This window comes from Tachypleus tridentatus, chromosome 12, assembly GCF_004210375.1.
Source record: "Tachypleus tridentatus isolate NWPU-2018 chromosome 12, ASM421037v1, whole genome shotgun sequence".
In the NCBI taxonomy this organism is placed as follows: domain Eukaryota; kingdom Metazoa; phylum Arthropoda; class Merostomata; order Xiphosura; family Limulidae; genus Tachypleus; species Tachypleus tridentatus.
Genome location: NC_134836.1, coordinates 122,252,219 through 122,272,842, shown reverse-complemented (window position 1 = coordinate 122,272,842; position 20,624 = coordinate 122,252,219). Strand labels below are relative to the sequence as shown.

At 39.6% G+C, this 20,624-nt stretch overlaps 1 protein-coding gene across 1 annotated transcript; it reads left to right on the top strand.

Annotated features, from left to right (window-relative positions):
* Positions 1 to 560: 560 nt before the first annotated feature.
* On the top strand, positions 561 to 19,565 carry LOC143235751 (uncharacterized). Its single transcript, XM_076473955.1, has 5 exons — positions 561 to 891; positions 11,374 to 11,991; positions 16,124 to 16,304; positions 17,038 to 17,108; positions 18,219 to 19,565. Exons 2-5 carry the CDS (start codon positions 11,404 to 11,406, stop codon positions 19,344 to 19,346), a joined length of 1,968 nt encoding a protein of 655 aa, XP_076330070.1. The 5' UTR covers positions 561 to 891; positions 11,374 to 11,403; the 3' UTR covers positions 19,347 to 19,565.
* The last annotated feature ends 1,059 nt before the right edge of the window (positions 19,566 to 20,624 follow it).

Below are 20,624 nucleotides of genomic sequence, written 5' to 3'. Positions count from 1 at the left end.
ATTAGTATATCTGTCTGTACTGACATGTGATGTAGGTAATATGAGTTTTTATTTATGTTAGTATACCTGTCTGTACTGACATGTGATGTAGGTAACGTACGTTTTTATTTATGTTTGTGTTATAACAAAGCCACATTGGGCTATCTACCGAGCCCACCGAGTTGAACTGAACCCCTGATTTTAGTGTTGTAAATCCGTAGACATACCACTGTACTAGCGGGGGTGATATCTGCCTCTACTGACATGTGATGTAGGTGATGTCAGTTTTTTGTTACTGTTGGAATATCTATCTGTACTGACACATTAAGGTAGACATATTCACATTATGAAATCTTAATAAATATGTTATGAAATTAATAAAGGTGTGTGAAGAAAATAGTAAATAATATATTTTTTATTAAATAAATGTGTTTTGCTAAAGATGTCGCTTTAGTTCTCACCATTTATTGAAATAACGATGAACAACGAATCAGGCAAGGTCAAATAGGTTCGTTACGATTCGTAAAAGCATTTTTCCATGCATATCCTGATCGCGTATTTTGGCCGCTAGGTAGCAGCACCTGTGTATTTAACTTCAGTGTGCAACAGGCATCTCTGGTGAGTCGGTGTGTTTTTCTTACAGCAAAGCTGGATGGGATTATCTGTTGACTCCACGGAGGAGAATGGCATGCATGATTTTAGCGTTGTAAATCTGTAAACTTACTGCTGTATTAGCATAGAGCCACGAGAGTTGGAGACAGGGGAATTGATGAACCTAGCATGACGATCTTATTAAATAATAGCCACGTGCTTTCACACGTGCTAGATATGTACATGTCTATTACACTCTAGTTCCTGTAAGAAGGTAGAAAAAAAATGTTTGATGACCGCCAAAGTTTCGATATTTGAAAGGTAGGTTTGTGATTATTTAATTATAAAGAGGGCAATATTAAACAACGTTACATTCCTTGTTTCTTTTGTTAATATGTCCTTAATAGCCCTATTGTATGGTAGGAGCATATCTAGCTTTGTGGAAAGTAATAATTATGTGTGGTAGGAACATATCTTGCTTTGTGGAAAGTAATAATTATGTGTGGTAGGAACATATCTTGCTTTGTGGAAAGTAATAATTATGTGTGGTAGGTGCATATCTAGCTTTGTGGAAAGTAATAATTATGTGTGGTAGGTGCATATCTAGCTTTGTGGAAAGTAATAATTATGTGTGGTAGGTGCATATCTAGCTTTGTGGAAAGTAATAATTATGTGTGGTAGGTGCATATCTAGCTTTGTGGAAAGTAATAATTATGTATGGTAGGAGCATATCTAGCTTTGTGGAAAGTAATAATTATGTATGGTAGGAGCATATCCAGCTTTGTGGAAAGTAATAATTATGTATGGTAGGAGCATATCCAGCTTTGTGGAAAGCAATAATTATGTATGGTAGGAGCACATCCAGCTTTGTGGAAAGTAATAATTATGTGTGGTAGGAACACATCCAGCTGTGGAGAGTAATAATGCGTGGTAGGAGCATATCCAGCTTTGTGGAAAGTAATAATTATGTGTGGTAGGTGCATATCCAGCTTTGTGGAGTAATAATTATGTATGGTAGGAGCATATCCAGCTTTGTGGAGAGTAATAATTATGTATGGTAGGAGCATATCCAGCTTTGTGGAAAGTAATAATTATGTATGGTAGGAGCATATCTAGCTTTGTGGAAAGTAATAATTATGTATGGTAGGAACATATCTAGCTTTGTGGAAAGTAATAATTATGTATGGTAGGAGCATATCTAGCTTTGTGGAAAGTAATAATTATGTGTGGTAGGAGCATATCTAGCTTTGTGGAAAGTAATAATTATGTGTGGTAGGAACATATCTAGCTTTGTGGAAAGTAATAATTATGTATGGTAGGAGCATATCTAGCTTTGTGGAAAGTAATAATTATGTATGGTAGGAGCATATCTAGCTTTGTGGAAAGTAATAATTATGTGTGGTAGGAACATATCTAGCTTTGTGGAAAGTAATAATTATGTATGGTAGGAGCATATCTAGCTTTGTGGAAAGTAATAATTAACTCTCAACTGATTAAGTACTCGAGGAGTCGATAAAAATGGGAGATGGGTCCCATTTCAGGACCTGTTTCTATCAACCTTCTAAGACAAAACAATTCTAAACTTAACAACCCCGTACAACCTCCGACAGTTTCCATTTGTCATACTAAAATTGCGACAATCGAGCAAGTCAACCTTGGACGATGTGTGGAAAGACACACGTCTACCATTATTACAGAGAGATTTGTTTCATAATAGGTCATACAAACCGGTGTTGCCCGAAGGTCACGTCTGTGATAAGTAAGCAGTGTTGTTTTAGTGTAAATGTAACCAAAACCGAGTTTTCCGCGAAGATTAATAGCATGTAAATGAGAATTTTGTGACCTAATGTTAGTACGTTTCACAAATTAAAACAAATACTCGTATTATGATGAAAACGTAACACCGTAGTTAAACTAAATATTCTTAGTAGTTTTTATCAAAACTGATAATTTATGTTCACGTTTGAGCACACAACACACATTCGTTAAGCATATTAAATGATCCACGACATACATATATGTTTTTCCACACACCCACACATTTCTTTGAGCACCCATGGTTTATGCTAAGCACGTGCTGAAGCTGAAATCATTTTAGGCGATCTATCCATCTAGATAAGCCCTCGGCATGGCTAGGCGGGTTAAGGCGTTCGGCTCGTAATCTGAGGGTTGCGGGTTCGAATCCCCGTCGCACCGAACATGCTCATCCTTTCAGTCGTGGAAGCGTTATAATGTGACGATCAATCCTACTATTCGTTGGTAAAAGAGTAGCCCCAAGAGTTGGCGGTGAGTGGTGATAACTAGCTGCCTTCCCTCTAGTCTTACACTGCTAAATTGGGGACGGCTAGCGCTTGTGTAGCTCTGCACGAAATTCAAAAACAGACAAACAGATGAGCCTTCTTGTGGGAAGTTCTATAAAGTTTCACTAATGGTGTGTTGGTACAGCAACACGACGAGGTATTTGGGTTTTCACTAATGGTGTGTTGGTACAGCAACACGACGAGGTATTTGGGTTTTCACTAATGGTGTGTTGGTACAGCAACACGACGAGGTATTTGGGTTTTCACTAATGGTGTGTTGGTACAGCAACACGACGAGGGATTTGGGTTTTCACTAAAGGTGCGTTGGTACAGCAACACGACGAGGGATTGGTGGACGAGGGATTTGGTTTTCACTAAAGGTGCGTTGATACAGCAACACGACGAGGTATTTGGTGCGTTGGTACACTAATGGTGGGTTGGTACAGCAACACGACGAGGGATTTGGGTTTTCACTAAAGGTGCGTTGATACAGCAACACGACGAGGTATTTGGGTTTTCACTAATGGTGTGTTGGTACAGCAACACGACGAGGTATTTGGGTTTTCACTAATGGTGTGTTGGTACAGCAACACGACGAGGTATTTGGGTTTTCACTAAAGGTGTGTTGGTACAGCAACACGACGAGGGACTTGCGTTGGTACAGCAACACGACGAGATTTTCACTAAAGGTGTGTTGGTACAGCAACACGACGAGGGATTTGGGTTTTCACTAAAGGTGCGTTGGTACAGCAACACGACGAGGGATTTGGGTTTTCACTAAAGGTGCGTTGGTACAGCAACACGACGAGGGATTTGGGTTTTCACTAAAGGTGCGTTGGTACAGCAACACGACGAGGGATTTGGGTTTTCACTAAAGGTGCGTTGGTACAGCAACACGACGAGATATTTGGGTTTTCACTAAAGGTGCGTTGGTACAGCAACACGATTATATCGATACATTGTCACATATAATACGATTTGCGCATCTTCATGAAACTTGTCAAGCTTTCGGTAAACAGTACAAGTCTTTTATACAGTAAAAATAATAAATTCTAATAAAATTGTTAAAAATTAAAAGATTCAATAAATGAAGATCAGTATTCAAAACATGTTGTTTTTATTTATGTTATTAAAAGTAAGTTAATATAAATTAACAATAATAAAAATATAAATAAACTGTTTTATTTCACTTCTCTTGTTAGCTACCATTTAGTTGATCAAACACGAGAATTTGAAAAAAAAACTGAAAACTTAAGACAATTTTAGTAATATAGATGATAAACTGCAAACAAGACTATCAAAGTTTGTACCCCTCGGTGTGGATTCCTGTACGTGGTGAGAGGACCTCCCAGGGAAGGTTCTATTCTTTCAGTTTACCTCCTCTGGGATCTAAACATCCACCCACGTGTTTGGCGTGCGTGGTGACCCGTGAAGGGGAGGAGAGGATTCTGGTGGTTGAGGGGTTCAACCCTAACACACCACTTTGGCCTTGAAGGCCTACAGACGGGCAGCTTTTGGGTGGCTTCCGTTGGGTAAATTCAGCTGGTCCACTTGGGCTGGGATCAACCAAGTACCAGTGTTGGATGTTCTCAACAAGTGTTGTGGACATTGTGTCTGATGCTGATGTTTGGTTATAGTGCTCAAGAAACCCTAGCGTTGCTGGAGTGTTTTTGTTTGGCATTGTAGTGCGTCCCCTTGTAGGGCTCCATGGTGGGTGGGGTCAGTGGGAACCGAAGTATTCTTTTTTTTTATGGATCCTCCAAATAAAAGTTTAAGACAGTAAAAACAACCCACAGGTAAACGACCACGTCTTGAAGATTCTGAGCAACAATCTTCAACATCTGTAACACCTGTTGTACCTAAATTTCTTTCCGCCAAATCTTTAGGGCAGATGTCTACCTTTTTTATTCAGAAGGGACTTGCTGGCTCTCCAAAGTCAGTAAAGAAATTTCAATCTGGTGATATATTGGTGAAAACATCCCCATCTCAGCACAGTGAACTCCTCTTACATTCGAAGGTGATTGGGGATATACCTGTTGAGGTTACCCCTCATGCTACTTTAAATTCATCACGAGGAGTTATTTTTGAGAGGGATTTGAAGAATTTCCCGAAGTCGGAGATTCTTGCTGGTTTCTCCACTCAAGGAGTTTCTGCAGTGAGGCGTATCTCCACTCACAAAGATGGAATTACATTGCCAACCAGTATCCTTGTTTTGACATTTACGTCACCACGTGGACCTGCCACCATCAAGGCAGGTTATTTTAATTGCATGTTACGGACATACATTCCAAACCCTCTCAGATGTTTCCAGTGTCAACGGTTCGGTCACTCGAAGACGTCATGTCGTGGATCCTTGATGTGTGCTCGTTGTGGTGGCAAGGACCACGATGCCTGAGTGTGAAACAGACCCTCATTGTGTCAATTGCAATGGCTCTTACCTGTCCTACTTTTGCTCTTGCCCTAAATGGTTGAAAGAAAAAAGGTGCAATGTTTGAGAACAATTCATAACATTAGTTATCCTGAGGCTTAAGTTGCTGTCCACCACTTCATCTTGGACATTTGCTGCTGCACTTCGTTCCACAACTACAGTGGGAGTGCAGACAGATCTCTCTGTGCTTCCAAAAGAATCGTTTTCGAAACAAATGAAAAGACTTTTGACCTCCATGGTTAAAAAAGTTGACGAATCAACTTTAACACCTATCTCTGTCCCTAACACACATTCCAGCAAATCCCAAGATTCACATTCTTTGGTTCCAGGTACAGGCATTTCTTCAGATACATCTTCTCCCACCCCAAGATGCAAAACAATCATTCGTTCACTGGAATCCCCTTCCAACAACAAAGACCTGCCCAATCGACCCAGGGCAGGATCCATGGAGGTCGACAGACTTCCCTCGAATAAAGGTAATAAAGAAAAAGACTTTGTTGTAAACAGAAGGGTTCTCCACCCAATTCACCTACACTATATAAAAATGGCCATCCTGATACCATGGAACTGTCGAGGTTTACGTTATACTCAGGATGATATCAAAGCACTGATTGCTTCCTACCATCCTGTATGTCTTTCCTTACAGAAAACATTTCTGAACCCTGCCGATACAGTCATCTTTCGGCGGTTTTCTTTATACAGAAATGACAAGCTGTGTGATGGACGAGTGCATGGAGGGGTGACACTGTTGGTTGATCAGCATGTGCCTACCCTGTTTTTGCCACTTGACACACCCTTGGAGGCCGTAGCCATCTGTGTTTCCATGGGTCGTACCATTACTGTTTATTCTCTCTACCTGCCACCTGGAGAGACATAGCATCAATCAGATCTTGATGCTGTCACTGAACAGATGCTGTCTCCCTTTTTAATCCTGGGGGATTTTAATGGACATCATCCCCACTGGGGAAGTGCTGATATTAACAGGAGGGGTTGCTCTGTAGAGCGTATGTTCTCTGATCACAACCTCTCTTTTCAATACTGGTTATTCCACTTATTTTCATGCACCTAGTCAGTCCTTTACTGCTATTGATCTCTCAGTTTGCTCCCCTTCATTATTCTCCCATTTTCCATGGAGGGTTGACAATAATACACGAGGCAGTGATTATTTTCCTATAATTTTGAGAGAGACTGACCGTTGTCGATACCACCTGACCCGTGTACCCTGGTGGAAGCTGGATCAGGCAAATTGGCGCTCTTTCACTGCTCTCACAGAACTTGATCCTGCCATCTTCTGTAAGCCATCAATAGACGACTGTGTGGCAGCAGTAACTAACTGTATTATACAAGCAGCTGCTCAACGTATTCCTAAAATCTTGATACGTTTCCACGATATCCTCGTCCGTGGTGGAATCCTGCCTACCACAGTCTTAAAAACGAGCCTGGGATACTTTCTGTAGATATCCCACACTCTCGAACCGCATCTCTTTCCAGCAGGCTCATGCACGTGCTCAGTGGGTAAGACGTCAAAGCCAGAAGGAATCTTTGATTAAGTTCACAATCAGCATACCTTCTACCACCAGTTCCAAAGTCATATGGGACAAGATTCGTGGGCAATATAATTCTGTCCCACTCTCGATCTTACTCTCTGATAGCCAGGAAGTAGCTGTTACCCAGAGCATCGCCGATACTGTATGTGAAAGCTTTTGTAGGTTATCTAGCACTTCTGGTTCTTCCTCCACCTTCTTGACCATCAAGACTCAGGCAGAGCGATCACCTCTTTCCTTTCAAGCTGATTGTCTCTATGACTATAATCGTCCCTTTACACTGCTGAAACTCAAACTGGCCCTTCGTTGGTCTGGCAGTACATCGTTTGAACCTGATGATGTACACTATGAAATACTGCACCATCTATCTCCTGCTTCTTTTGCTATTCTTTTGATTGTTTTTAACCGGATCTGGCAGGAGAATGTTTTCCTGATGCCTGACACCAGGCTATTGTCGTCCTACCTTTCTCTAAGCCTGGGAAGGATCCCAAGATTTCTTCGAACTACTGTCCAGTTGATTTGATGAGCTCTCTCTGTAAGACCTTAGAGAAAATGATTAATGCTCGTCTTGTTTGGTTCCTCGAATCAAACAACCTCCTCTTGCCCATCCAATGTGGGTTCCGACGACAGTGGTCCACTGTAGACCACCTGATTCGACTTGAAACGTCAATCAGAGAAGCCTTTCTCAAACGACAACATCTTGCATGAATATTCTTTGATCTTGAGATTATGATGCAACATGAAGATATGGCATTTTGTGAGACCTCCATATATATGGGTTACGTGGTCATTTGCCCATTTTTATTTCAAAATTTTTAATGGACAGGAGATTCTAAGGGCGTATGGGTTCGACACTTTTCCATTCTTTTGTGCAGGAACTTGAAACCGCTCAGGGCTGTGTTCTGAGTGTCACACTTTTCAGCATAAAGATTAATTCCATCACCGCACAGCTCCCTCTTACTGTTGCAAACAGGTTCTATATCGACAGCTTTCACATCTCGTGTAAGTTGTCGAACATGAAATATATTGAGCAGCAGCTACAGACTGCCCTTATTCATTTACTGAAGTGGACTACAGCAAACGACGTTAATCTCTTTCTCTTTAAAACCGTTTGCATGCACTTTTGCCACCAATGGGATATTCACCCTAATCATGAACTCTATATTGGTGAAGTTGTGCTGCCTGTGGTCCCTGAGACAAAGTTCTTGGGGCTTATCTTTGACCGTAAGGTGACCTTTATACCACATATCAAGCAGCTGCAGGCCAAATGTACAAGAGCACTGAACATCCTCCGTGTCCTCTCTTCCACCACTTTGGGAGTTGATCGATGTTCTATGATAAAGATATATCATACTCTTATTCGATCGAAAGTCGACTATGGATCACTGGTCTATGGCTCTGCCAGACCCTCGGCCTTAAAGATGCTGGACCCCATTCATCATCAATGACTTTGACTCTGCACTGGGGCTTTCTGCACTTTCCCAGTTCAGAGCTTGTACACAGTCTCATGAACGTTTTCTGCACCTCCGCTGTTTGCAATTGTCTTTACTATATGCTTCTAAACTTCGTTCCTTACCAGAGCATCCCACCTGGGATGTGTTTTCCTTCCTCAGTGGCCCATACTTTTTCAAAACAGACGGTCTGCCATTGCTCCTTTTGGCTTTTGTATCCAGGCGAAGTTGGATAAATTGGGACTGCCGTGGATAACATTGCTGTATCTACTGGTCGGCTCATCCCACCATGGCTTCTTACAGTCCCCAAATTTGGTCCAACTTTAAGTCATCTGAGAAAAGCACACACTCCCGATTGGAAATACTGTGTTATTTGCTGAACATCTTTCGAACCATCCTTCCATTCCTATTTGTACAGATGGTTCTAAATCAGGTGACTGTGTGGGCTCTGCCATGGTTTGTTGTGGTTCGGTGGTTGTGTGCAGAATCCCCTCTATAGCTTCTGTGTTCTCTGCTGAACTGTACGCCGTTTCTCTTGCCCTAAATCACATAGAAGCTAAGCAGTACTCCAACTGCACTATTTATACTGACTCCCTCAGTTCTCTACTGGCCCTGTAACCACTTCACATTGGTTCACATCCTGTTCTCACTGATATCCAAAACCGACTGGCCCATTTCTCATTAACTGCTACACACTTAATGTGTATAGTGTATCCAGTTTTCTGGATACCGGGCCACGTTGGTATTCACGGGAACAAGCTCTCCGACACGACAGCTAAATCTGTCTGCTCTGGCACTGTCACTGCTGTGCCTGTTCCATACATGGACTATGGTTCTGTATTCAAGGCTCGACTCTATGCCAGCTGGCAGTCAACTTGGAGTGAGTAACATGAAAATACTGTCAAACGTTGTGACAAACCATTGACCAAACTTTTGTATCTAAACAGATATCGCATTATGGCACCAATATTTAGATAGTTATTGACTATTATGTGAAAGACACCTTTTGGTTTTTATTAAGATATTACGCTAATAATTTTAACATTTTTTAAAGTTTCTATATAAAAAAACTAACTTGAGTGTTATAATATGGCCCGTTTTGTTTTGTTTTTTGCCAAATTCGTCAATTTTTTACAAATTTGTGAGGAGTTCATTCGCTTCAGAAATGTCACGCAAAGTTACCGAAAGAGGGCATCTGCGTGAAACTGTCGCATATTTTAAACTAGTAGATTCAAGAGAAAGTTAGCTAGTGAATAGCACCCTCAGCCAACTCTTGGGTTACTATTATTCGATCGGATTATGATATTCGTCTTTTTTTTCTATATCAAATTAGGGTTCCCCAAGTATGGATTGTGTTTTAGTTGTATTAGATTGGCTTTTCAGATGCACAGATTGGGTAAATCCTGGCTACATTGAAGATTATTCTCAGATACAGACATTTATAAACCATAATGATGTTATTTAAATGCACAAAGGGTACACGCTTGGCGTCGTACAATGTTATTTGTGCATTTACTAATAATTTAGGTTTCAACATACCCGTTAGGGGCTTAACTTGACAACTACGGATCGTGAAGACTACTAATACTGGAATGTCAAAATTTACTCAAAAATATGTTTCAGGGGAGGTAATTCGTGTCACATGAATTTTCTAAAGTTTTTCTTTGGTTGTTGCTCCTCTAGGCCACAAGAGGGCGGTAGTAACACAGCAGCCTTTAAAAAACGGTATTTAGTTTGGTTGTAGCAAGCAACTTTAGAATAAGTGTTTACGTGTTTACAAAGACTTGTTCTGTCTAGAGTCGTTCTTCATAGTTCATGTTTTACGGATCTGTATCAACATTTCTTTTAGGATGTCCAATTTTTTTTGGTGATGCCCAGATGGAGAGAGAGGTCAAGGGCTGGTACTTGTTTTGTTTGATGTTATTTTTACACTTCCTTACATATTTAGGTTTCATATTTTCCGGGTATTTATTTACAAATAGAAAATGCATGTCTAGACTTACCAATACGTTTTGTTTCTGTTACATAACTTGTCACAGGGTCAAGGCGGTCTCGTACGTGTTAAACTATTTAGCACAAAGGTCTAAGCTCGCCATGGAAAGTTCAACTTCAACCAAAATCTGTGAACTGCAGAATCTAACAAGCTCATCAGATTATTGACACAGATCAAAATGTATCCTTGTAAAAATGTAGATGTTAAAAAAATCGCAAATAGTTTTAGAAATATTGATTTACATTTACTATAATCTCGAAGTATGAATGGTGCCTTACAGAACAAGTTTGATGTATTTATATATACTGACTTTTATTACTGACAATATGCTTGGAAATCTTAATTTCTTGTTCTATCACAAACCCGTTTCACTCTTTACGGATTATCTTGGATGGTAGATAGTTTTGTTTGTTTTGGTATTTCGCGCAAAGCTACACGAGGGCTATCTGCGCTAGCCGTCCCAAATTTAGCAGTGTAAGACTAGAGGGAAGGCAGCTAGTCATCACCACTTGCCGCCAACTCTTGGGCTACTCTTTTACCAATGAATAGTGGGATTTACCGTCACATTATAATGCCCCCACGGTTGAAAGAGCGAGTTTTGGTGCGACGAGGATTCGAACCCGTGTGCCTTAACAACCTGGCCATGCCCGGCCGCGACGAGTCTGAAATGTGCATCCAGATTAGCAGAATCACATATAGAATTTGTATTGGTTTTCAAACGAAACCTACAACTATTCCAAAGCGCTCGAGGTTGGGGTCTTGTTTGAAAACCATCGGCGCAGATAGCCTAGTTGCTTTGCGCCATAAAACACCAAAACCATCGCACGTCTTATGTATCTAGAAATAATACAAATACTGAACTGTTACTCATTAGGTTTAGCTGTTGTGATTTCTTTATTATGTTTTTTTAACTTCTAATACATTATTGTTTGTTTACAAACAGTTCCCAACGTGAAACATATTGGTTATAAACGTATTTATTGTTATAAATAAGCCGTAGGTTAGGGTAGCTAAATCACGTACGGTTCCTATGATTAACTTGTCTTCCAGTGAAATATTTTTATATCAAATTTTATATCAATTTCAGACGAGTTTTCTATCAGGGTCATCTTCCGCCATGTCATCTCGATGTCAAACAGGAAGTGTTGCTGAAACTGCTTCCTCTGAGGCAGCATCTCTGAAGACATCTAGCGGGAAAGAAAGGGACCAAGTTAATACTTCGAAAAGAAAAGTTCTGCAGACGTTGAGTCGCAAAGGTACACGAAGTTTGCAGGACTTGGTCACGTGTTCCATCTGCCTTGATAGACTGTATATCCCTAAAATGTTATCTTGTCAGCATACCTTCTGCCTTCTCTGTATTCAGAACTGTGTTGTTGGATCTGGTGACGCCGCTAAAATACGCTGTGCGCAGTGTCGGTCGGAGAACCCTCTACCGAAAGAGGGCGTTTCTGTTCTTCCCGGAAATATCTACCTACAGTCCATACTGGACCTACTGCAAACGGATTGCACTACTGTTAATGACTTCGCTCAGTGCTCAAACTGTCGAACCATCTGTGATGTTAATGTCTGTGAACATTGCAATAATAGCTTTTGTCCAACCTGTCAAGAGCGCCATTTGGACGAACTAAAGAAACAACTGAACAAAATTGCTGACCAACTAAAGATGATGATAGATAAGGTTGAGAAACGTGCGGAATATTTTCAGGTGTGGTAAACATTTCCTCAGGTTGAGCACATCTGGTATCTACAACGTGCTTTATTTCCTTTATAACGAAACGCTCGTACAAATCAATTTAAGCTACAGAAACGCACACATCGTTTCTTGCCAACTGGCTTGAAACATATCACAATTAATATAAAATAAGACGAGTTTAAAAAAAGATTCTGGGTCTTTGCTTCCTCCTCGTAAGAAACACAATCGTGACCTATCATATGTGTGATAGGAAAGTCTCAGGTTCGAGATGTATTACAATGAAACATTAATTTCACTTTCAGCTGTGGGTATGTCTGTTATAAGAATTACAGTAAAGCCCTTTACTCGATTAAGAATAATCTCTTTATACGACTAATATTATATGTTGAGACCCGACATGACCACGTGGTTAGGCTGCTCTATCAACAGTTGGGGCGTTATAATGTTATGGTTAATCCCACTATTCGTTGTTAAAATAAAAGCCCAAGAACATCCGATAAAAGGTAATGACTAGCAGTCTTCCCTCTAGTCTCACACTGTTAAATTAGGGAAGGCTAGCGCAGATGGCCCTCATGTAGCTTTGCGTGAAATTAAACAACAACATTGATTTGTTGCTTTCCTTCTGGCTATTAGTTTAAAATTAGTTCATTGCGTTCATAAAGAGTCATTCCGATGTGCACAAAAACATCGACATAAGAACGCAAGGCTTCAGATCGCGTGTTTCTTCTGAAGCACAATGCTACACAATGGGCTATCTCTGCTCTACCTACTGCGATATACCTCTAATACCAAAACAAAATCTCTTATTTCTGTACACATTCTACGATAATAGACTCCCAAGAAGACACAAGTGCTAGACTCCCTGAGTATAGCTACCCTTGGGTCATGAATACTCCTGAATCTTGTAAAACCAGATCTACCCTCCATCTTGTATCTAATTTTAGCCAGCAAATGAAGATAGACCTTATTTCTTTGTAAACGATGTATTTACTTTTAAATAGTTTAACTTTAATCACAGTATTATGTTTCAGTGTAGAAGTAAAAACCGTGATAACATTTATAATGGTTTCTATCTTTATATTATTTATGTTTGATTATTTGGTTAAAATAATGTCCAATCCACCTAACGGTAACGAATGCAATTTATTTATTCCATCGTAATTTCCAAGTTCTATTGAAGCTACGGCTAAACATTCGCTTCTTTCAAACTTCCAACGTTGCTGAAACATTAAAATCTTTAGGCGTTGAACTGCAAATAGCTCACTCTGTTGTTTTTTGTTTGTTTGTTTTCTTACAATAGTTGTTTTCCTAAATCTCCTGAAAATTCGAGGCGTCGCCTCAAATCTGGGTAATCAGGAAATTTCTAATCGTCATGTCAAAAATATCTAAGTTGAAATATCAAAAAGATAGCTTACAGCAACATAAATGGGCAAAGAGTTAGGCCTGAGTTACAGCTCTTTGATTTCGAACTTTATCATGTTTCCGTGTGATATCCACCAAAATATTCTCCAAATTTAAACTACAAATGCGTTGTACGAGTGATAACATTGAATCGTGGATGATAAATCTTTGACTGAAGATAACTACTTCTGTTGTTAAACTGGACAAGCGGTTTAAGAAACCAGGATTGAAACCTGTTAGAATTTCAGATATTGACATTGGGAACCGACAATATTTGCTTATGTGGAATTACTGACAACGGCTTTACTAGGTTAGGGGTGTGAAGGTTCACGTTGACACCCCTGAAAAGTGGGAGACGTTGAGTTTATTATGTGTGGATAAAGTTATGTTGACAATACAACAAGCTGTATGCTACGTTTATTATGCATTTAAAATGCCCGCTCACCTACTACTGATACCACCCTCGTTCAGTTTGTTGTTACAACGCCCCTTACGTACGTTAAGAAAACTTCATCCACCCATCTCAATCGAGATAATGAGTAAAGAGTTTTATAAGATTATAGTGCGCCCAACGACAAAAGAAACGTTGAGAAACCTTGTATAACGAATAAACTAGTTTTGCGTTAATTTCTTTGTTCTTGTTATGTACCTTCCAGATGGCGCTGTACGACGATAGTGTTAGCATCATCGATCATGACAATTGGATGGCGCTATATAGATACTTTCAGTCTTGTACATATCTTATGTTTTACGCTGCAAAAACTAGATGGCGATGCAAAACCTGTTATATCTCACAAATACAGATATGAGAACTTTTACTGCGTTACATGACTAGTTGCACGTCATAACGATTAGATGACGCTGTAACATTCACTGAATCTTGTATCCACTTTACGGTGACTAGTTACCCTTTATATAACCCTATACCACAGGTTCCCAACCTTTTTTATGCCCCGCACCCCTAAAAAATTTTAATGTTCTCGCACCCCTCACAGTAATTATTTATTTAAGAATAGAGGTGAAGGTGCCCAAAACAAATGTTATTTCGCACCCCTGGTTGGGAGCCACTGCCCTACAAGGGCTGTTCAAAAAATACGCGGACTGACGTCATAAAACAAAATGTACTTTATTTAGAAGTTACAGGTCTGGGACCCCTTCAAAGTACTCTCCTCCCCAACGCACACACTTATCCCAACGGTGTTTCCACTTGTTGAAACAGTCCTGGTACGCTTCTTTTGTAATGTCCTCCAGCTCCTTCGTCGCATTTGCCTTAATCTCGGGAATCGTCTCAAATCTTCTTCTTTTCAAGGGTCTTTTGAGTTTGGGGAACAAGAACAAATCGCAAGGAGCAAGGTCAGGGGAGTGGGGAAGAACAGTGATCGAGTGTTTGGCCAAAAACTCACGAGTTCTGAGGCACAAATTTCGCAGCAACGCGGTGCATCTTCAATTCTTCGATCAAAATATCGTAACAAGATCCAACTGATATCCCACACTCTTCAGCAAGCTCCCTGACAGTCAGACGTCGATTTGCCCGCACCAGGGTGTTGATTTTGTCGACGTGTAAGTCGTCAGTTGACGTGGAAGGACGTCCAGGACGCTCATCATCTTCAATGGACTGTCGACCATCCTTAAAACGTTCATGCCACTTGAAACATGCCGTACGCTTCATAGCAACATCACCGTAAGCCATGTTAAGCATAGCAAAAGTTTCAGTCGCAGATTTTCCAAGTTTAACACAATTTCACAGCAAGTCGTTGCTCCTTCAGGTCATTCATTCTGAAATCCGCCAAACGAAAAAATCGCACTTCACTTAAAACCGCGTAGCTAATACACAAATGAAGATATCTGCAATCGGGAAATGGCGTCGTAATCAGCTGATCTGTGCGAACCTAGCGACACCGAGCCGAATTCCCTGGAACCAACTGGAGCCGCGCAATTCAAACAGTCCGCGTATTTTTTTAACAGACCTCATATACGAAACGCATTAAATTCTCTGGTTATTCTTAAAACTACTAGATGGCGCTAAACGAAACGTGAGATCACAAAGGAATACTTGGTTAATCTGTGACACATGTTACGAAAAGTAATGTTGTACGTTGTCCAACTTATTCCTCTCTACTTTCAGTCTTAAATTTTTCAGAGTCAATCCATCTTCCTGACCTGTTAACTGGATAGGGCAGTAAAAATAAAAACTTCTATAAACACAATTACACTTGATTTGTTTTAATGACTGTTTTATTAAAGTATTACTTTTTAATTTATTGCCCCTCCCTAGTTAAAAAACAAAGTCTGGCTAAGCCACTAGACGGCGTTCTATTCATTGTTATTTGATCTCTGTAAGCCACCAGACGGCGTTCTATTCATTGTTATTCGATCTCTGAGAGTAGGCTTAAGTTTGGGGGTAACCGTGAATTAGTTGTTTTTCTAAATTAATTTTGAATAAGTTAATATAATGGCGTAAAAACAACGTTAATATTTAATAATATGCTGGAATAAGTTGCCCTAGTGTATTCTATACGTACCACTGAAGTTGAATTAAACACATATAACGTTCAAAATAACGACGTTTTGGTTTTTCTCATTACACACAGTTGTTTGTAGTTGAAAGTGTTAATTACTCAATTTGTTGGTCAAATTTTAATAATTACTCTTGTAATAGAAATCAGATACTCCACAGTATTTGTGGGTTAAGACCACACTAAGATAACAACAACTCTTTGAAGTATTTTTTTAATGAATGAAGGATTATTGCATGACATTAAAAGAAGAGATCAAGGAGGAAGCAGCAAAGCGCGTGAAGAAAGTTGTTGACGCTGAGACGCACCTGCTGCAGAATGTAGATCAGATTATGAGCAATGAAAATGTTATCTGGAAAGAGTCTGTGAAAAAACCTGGATACAACAGTTCAACAGATACAAGACTCCGTGAGTAAAGGTTTTAACGAAGCCATTGATTCGTCAGAAAAGGTACGAATTGAGTCCAAAACATTTGATTCTTTTTGTTCTAGTCTATAGTTAAACAACAGGATATGTTTCTTCTGTCCACAATGTGGAATCGAGGTCCGGATTTTAGCGTGATATTCCCACTGACTAACCCCTGTGAGGGGGTGAGACACTTGTAAGACTTGTCAATCTAGAAGTATTAAGTGTTTTATAGCTCTAATTAAATTGTATATTGAAAAAAAACTACTTTCAATTTAATTGAGGCCCTATGTTATTTTTTTACTCGCAAAAAAGTCTCTTTAACCTATTAAATACTAAAAGATGTTTACCTGTTGTGTTTGTATAACAATCTGTATTACGTTTATTTCGGTACCTTTACAAAATACAGAACTTCTTAAGTCCAATACGTTCGTGTAATAACGTGGCAGTGTGGATTAAAAAAGCTGAACTGGCTTAATGAGGTATGGTGCCTCGATTGTATGGTTCCGATTCGCGTCCCGTATCGCAAAGTCTTTCCACGCAGTTTGAAGACGTAGTTGTGCTATAAGAGTAACAGTCATATCCCACTATTTGGTCAAGCAGGTGTTAAGTATTACTGACTAGCTACCTTGTCAATTCAAATGATTTGCCTCGCATAAGAAATATGTTTGAAGAGAACATTGCCAGTAATAAACAAAAATTATGAAAGTTTAAATAAGTTCAGTCGTATTTGTAGATGAGCTGGATTTTATGGGAATAAGTGGAAATAATGGTTTTTATAAGTTTCCATTTCTTACGCATCTGATGGCAGTTGACTGACTTCTCCTTCAGCGGAAATCACAGTTTAGAATTTTTATCACTTGTTAAGATATGGGACAAAAAGGCTTAACTTTTGTCGCTCTAAGACGTTGAAGACCGTTAGTTTGAAGGATGGATTTAGTACTAATCTAAATATTCTAAGACGGCTGAACTTCGTGAACATTTGAGTTGGATAAGCTGTAATACTGACACTTTTCTCATTTTGCTACGAGAGGGCGCTTCATGATTGAGAGTCTTGCGATGTTTCGTTTATCAGATACTTTAAAAAAATATTCTTCGTTATTGTTATCGTAGTATCTTTCTTAATACACTTTAACAGTGAACCCCAGGCTTCTACTGCGCGAGTCTCGTGCGCACACATTTTCTAACCTTCCCAGCACAGTTTCACGAGTTCGTTGCCATGGTAATACATGCTTTGTTTGGTATTAGTCATGCGCAGTGTACGATGGAAAATACATAAAAATCCACATCAAGTCCACAGTTTAGGAATACTTCGTGTAGATAACAGGATCACCAATTAGCATTATTTTGTTAAATTTACCAAATCGCATCCAAAGTTAGACATTTTGTGAAATATTTACACAAACAAGTTGTTTTCATTGGATCGTAAGTGTCAAAATCTGGATTTTCAGTAGATTTGTGATTCTTTAAAGTGAAGTCACGATGAAAAAAATCTTCTTTGTAACAAGGCTTGACATGGTCAGGTGGTAAAGACGCTCGACTCGTAATCTAAGGGTCGCGAGTTCGAACCCCCTTCACACCAAATATGCTCGCTCTTTCAGTCGTGGCAGCGTTGTAATGTGACGGTAAATCCCATTATTCGTTAGTAAAAGAGTAGCCCAAGAGTTGGCGGTGGGTGGTGATCACTATCTGTTTTCCCTCTAGTCTTTCACTAAATTAGAGACGGCTAGCGCAGATAGCACTCGTGTAGCTTTGCGCGAAATTTAAAAAAACGGCAACAAACCAAAAATATAATATAATATTTTAAAGTTAGTTTTATAAACTAGAAACTTATTATTTCATTTCAAGTATCGATGACAAAGTTTAAAATAAACGACTAATTAAGACCAAATATAAATTAATTACTGTATTTTTTAGGTAACTACTTTTCTCCGCCTTCATCACGAGTCTTCAGACCTAATGTCTGATTCGTGTTTAAGTTTTCATAACAAGTTGCTGTTTGATCCACAATCATTCACTTTGAATACTCGGATAAAAGAATTTAGTACAGAGGGACATGAAGAGAGTGGTACAGGCTCAGTTGCATTGCATCCAGCGCCATCAGGTGAAGAAGCAAGAAATGAAAATTGCAACCCGAAACCGAGAGAATGGATTGAAGCACACGCTCGTCTATACAGGTTAAAGTCGTTTGCTCCCAAGGTAAAGCTCGGTACCAACCAACTTCAAAGACCTTCTGGTGTTGCACTGTCTCCTTGGTCCAATGAAGTGTTCGTTGTTAGCATGGACAATCACCGTGTCGCCATATTTGATATTAACAGTGGGAAGTATCTAAGATTTTTTGGGAGCAGAGGCCATAAACCTGGCGAATTTCTTTGTCCATTTGGAATTGCTTTATCACAGACAGAGCAAACGATTCTAGTTACAGATAAATGGAAGCACTGTATCCACGTGTTTAGGAAAGATGGAAAATTCCAGAAGCAGATCGGTATGAAAGGCAGGTCTTCTGGACACTTTAGGAGTCCAGAGTCCATAACCGTCGACAAATATGGGAGGATCTACGTCTGTGATACTTGCAACGACAGGATTCAAGTTTTCGATAAAGAGGGCGCTTTTATACGCGCGGTGGGTGTCAGATCTCTTACTGAAGGTGATAGCGTTCGACAGCATAGCATATTCCACCAGCCAACAGGCATTGACGTCACTCCTGATGGCCAAAGAATGGTGGTCTCCGATTTTGGCAACCACAGGATACATGTTTTCTCTTTTGATGGAGACCTATTGGTCACATTTGGCCAGAAAGGAACTCAGCGTGGACAGTTCATTCATCCAGAGTGTGTCGCCGTAGACAACAAAGGGTTCATCTTTGTTGGAGACAGCGGAAACGGGCGAGTTCAAATCTGTCTACCAGATGGACGTTTTATCCGCTCGTTTGGCAGTAAAGGTTGTCACAGCGGACAGTTCAGTTGGATATCCGGAATAGCAGTCACTGACCGTTATGATATTATAGTCACCGACTTCAAGAATCACTGTGTCCAAATATTTTAAGAGACGGAATCAATAAATAATGATTAACCTAAAACTTTCAAACAGGTCTTTCATATAATTAATATCGGACAGGTTTTGGAATGTTATATAGTCTTAGAAGTTCTTAGACCGTGGCTGTCGCCATGGCTTGAACTGCGAAACATCCTTAATTATTTAGAACTTGTATACCATTAAAAAAATACAACGTATGAAGTATAGAAGCTGAATGTTTTATTATAACTTATAACATTGTAGTTAATTAAAGACTAAAATAAAATAGCTTTTATTTTAAATCAATAACTCATAACTTAAATTTTCAAACAAATGATTAAGGAATTGTACACATGCTCTTTCTGTAACCCTTGGTACTGTAAACATGCTTTTTATGGACTATTCTCACTCCAAAGATCCTACTTCGAAATTTCTTATTTTGAGAAGGACCTCTCTGTACATCAAACTAGCCCTAGATTTACCGGTAGAACCTCTGCCATTTGTTTAAACACTTTTCTAAGCTGTTTATGTATTAAGGTGAGGGATGTTATTTACACCAACATTATTTGTTTGTTACATGGTTCCTTGTAACATATGATCCACACACATAATCTAAAAACTATCGCTGTTCCATTGATTATCCTCCTGTGTTAGGTTAGTTATGACGAAGAAAATATATAGAATACGGTAAATAGCATCTTTTAAAATGCATGGTTACGGCTTCGGTCCTTTTTAATAAAGCGGATTTAATCCAGAATGTACTTCAACATTGTTCATGACCTGCTGAAACTGTCCACTTTACAGTTCTGGATCTCTAATACACGTGACGATATTGAATACACCATTCAGTAGAATTCACACTGTCTGAAGGTACAACAGTTACTGACTGAGCACAAACACAGAATATTTGGGTGACAATCACTGATTGACTAGCATAGACATAAGATCTTTGGTCAACTTATGAGTGTTGTCATCTGAAAACCAGTTGAAAATCATGTCCCTTTGTGAAGGCCCTGCAAAGCCATGTGGTTAAAACACTCGACTCGTAATCCGAGGGTCGCGGGTTCGAATCCCCATCACACCAAGCGGGCTCGCCCTTTCAGCCGTGGGGTTGTTATAATGTAACAGCCAAACCCATTTAGTAATAAAAGAACCTAAGAATTCGCTGCAGGAGTTATTGCCTTCCCTTTAGTCTTTCACTGTTAAAGGATGGCTCGTGTAGAAAGTCTTCGCGTAACTTTACGCAGAATTAAACCAACCAAATCGAGAAAGACATCAGACAGAAAACACGAGGCATGACAAAGATCA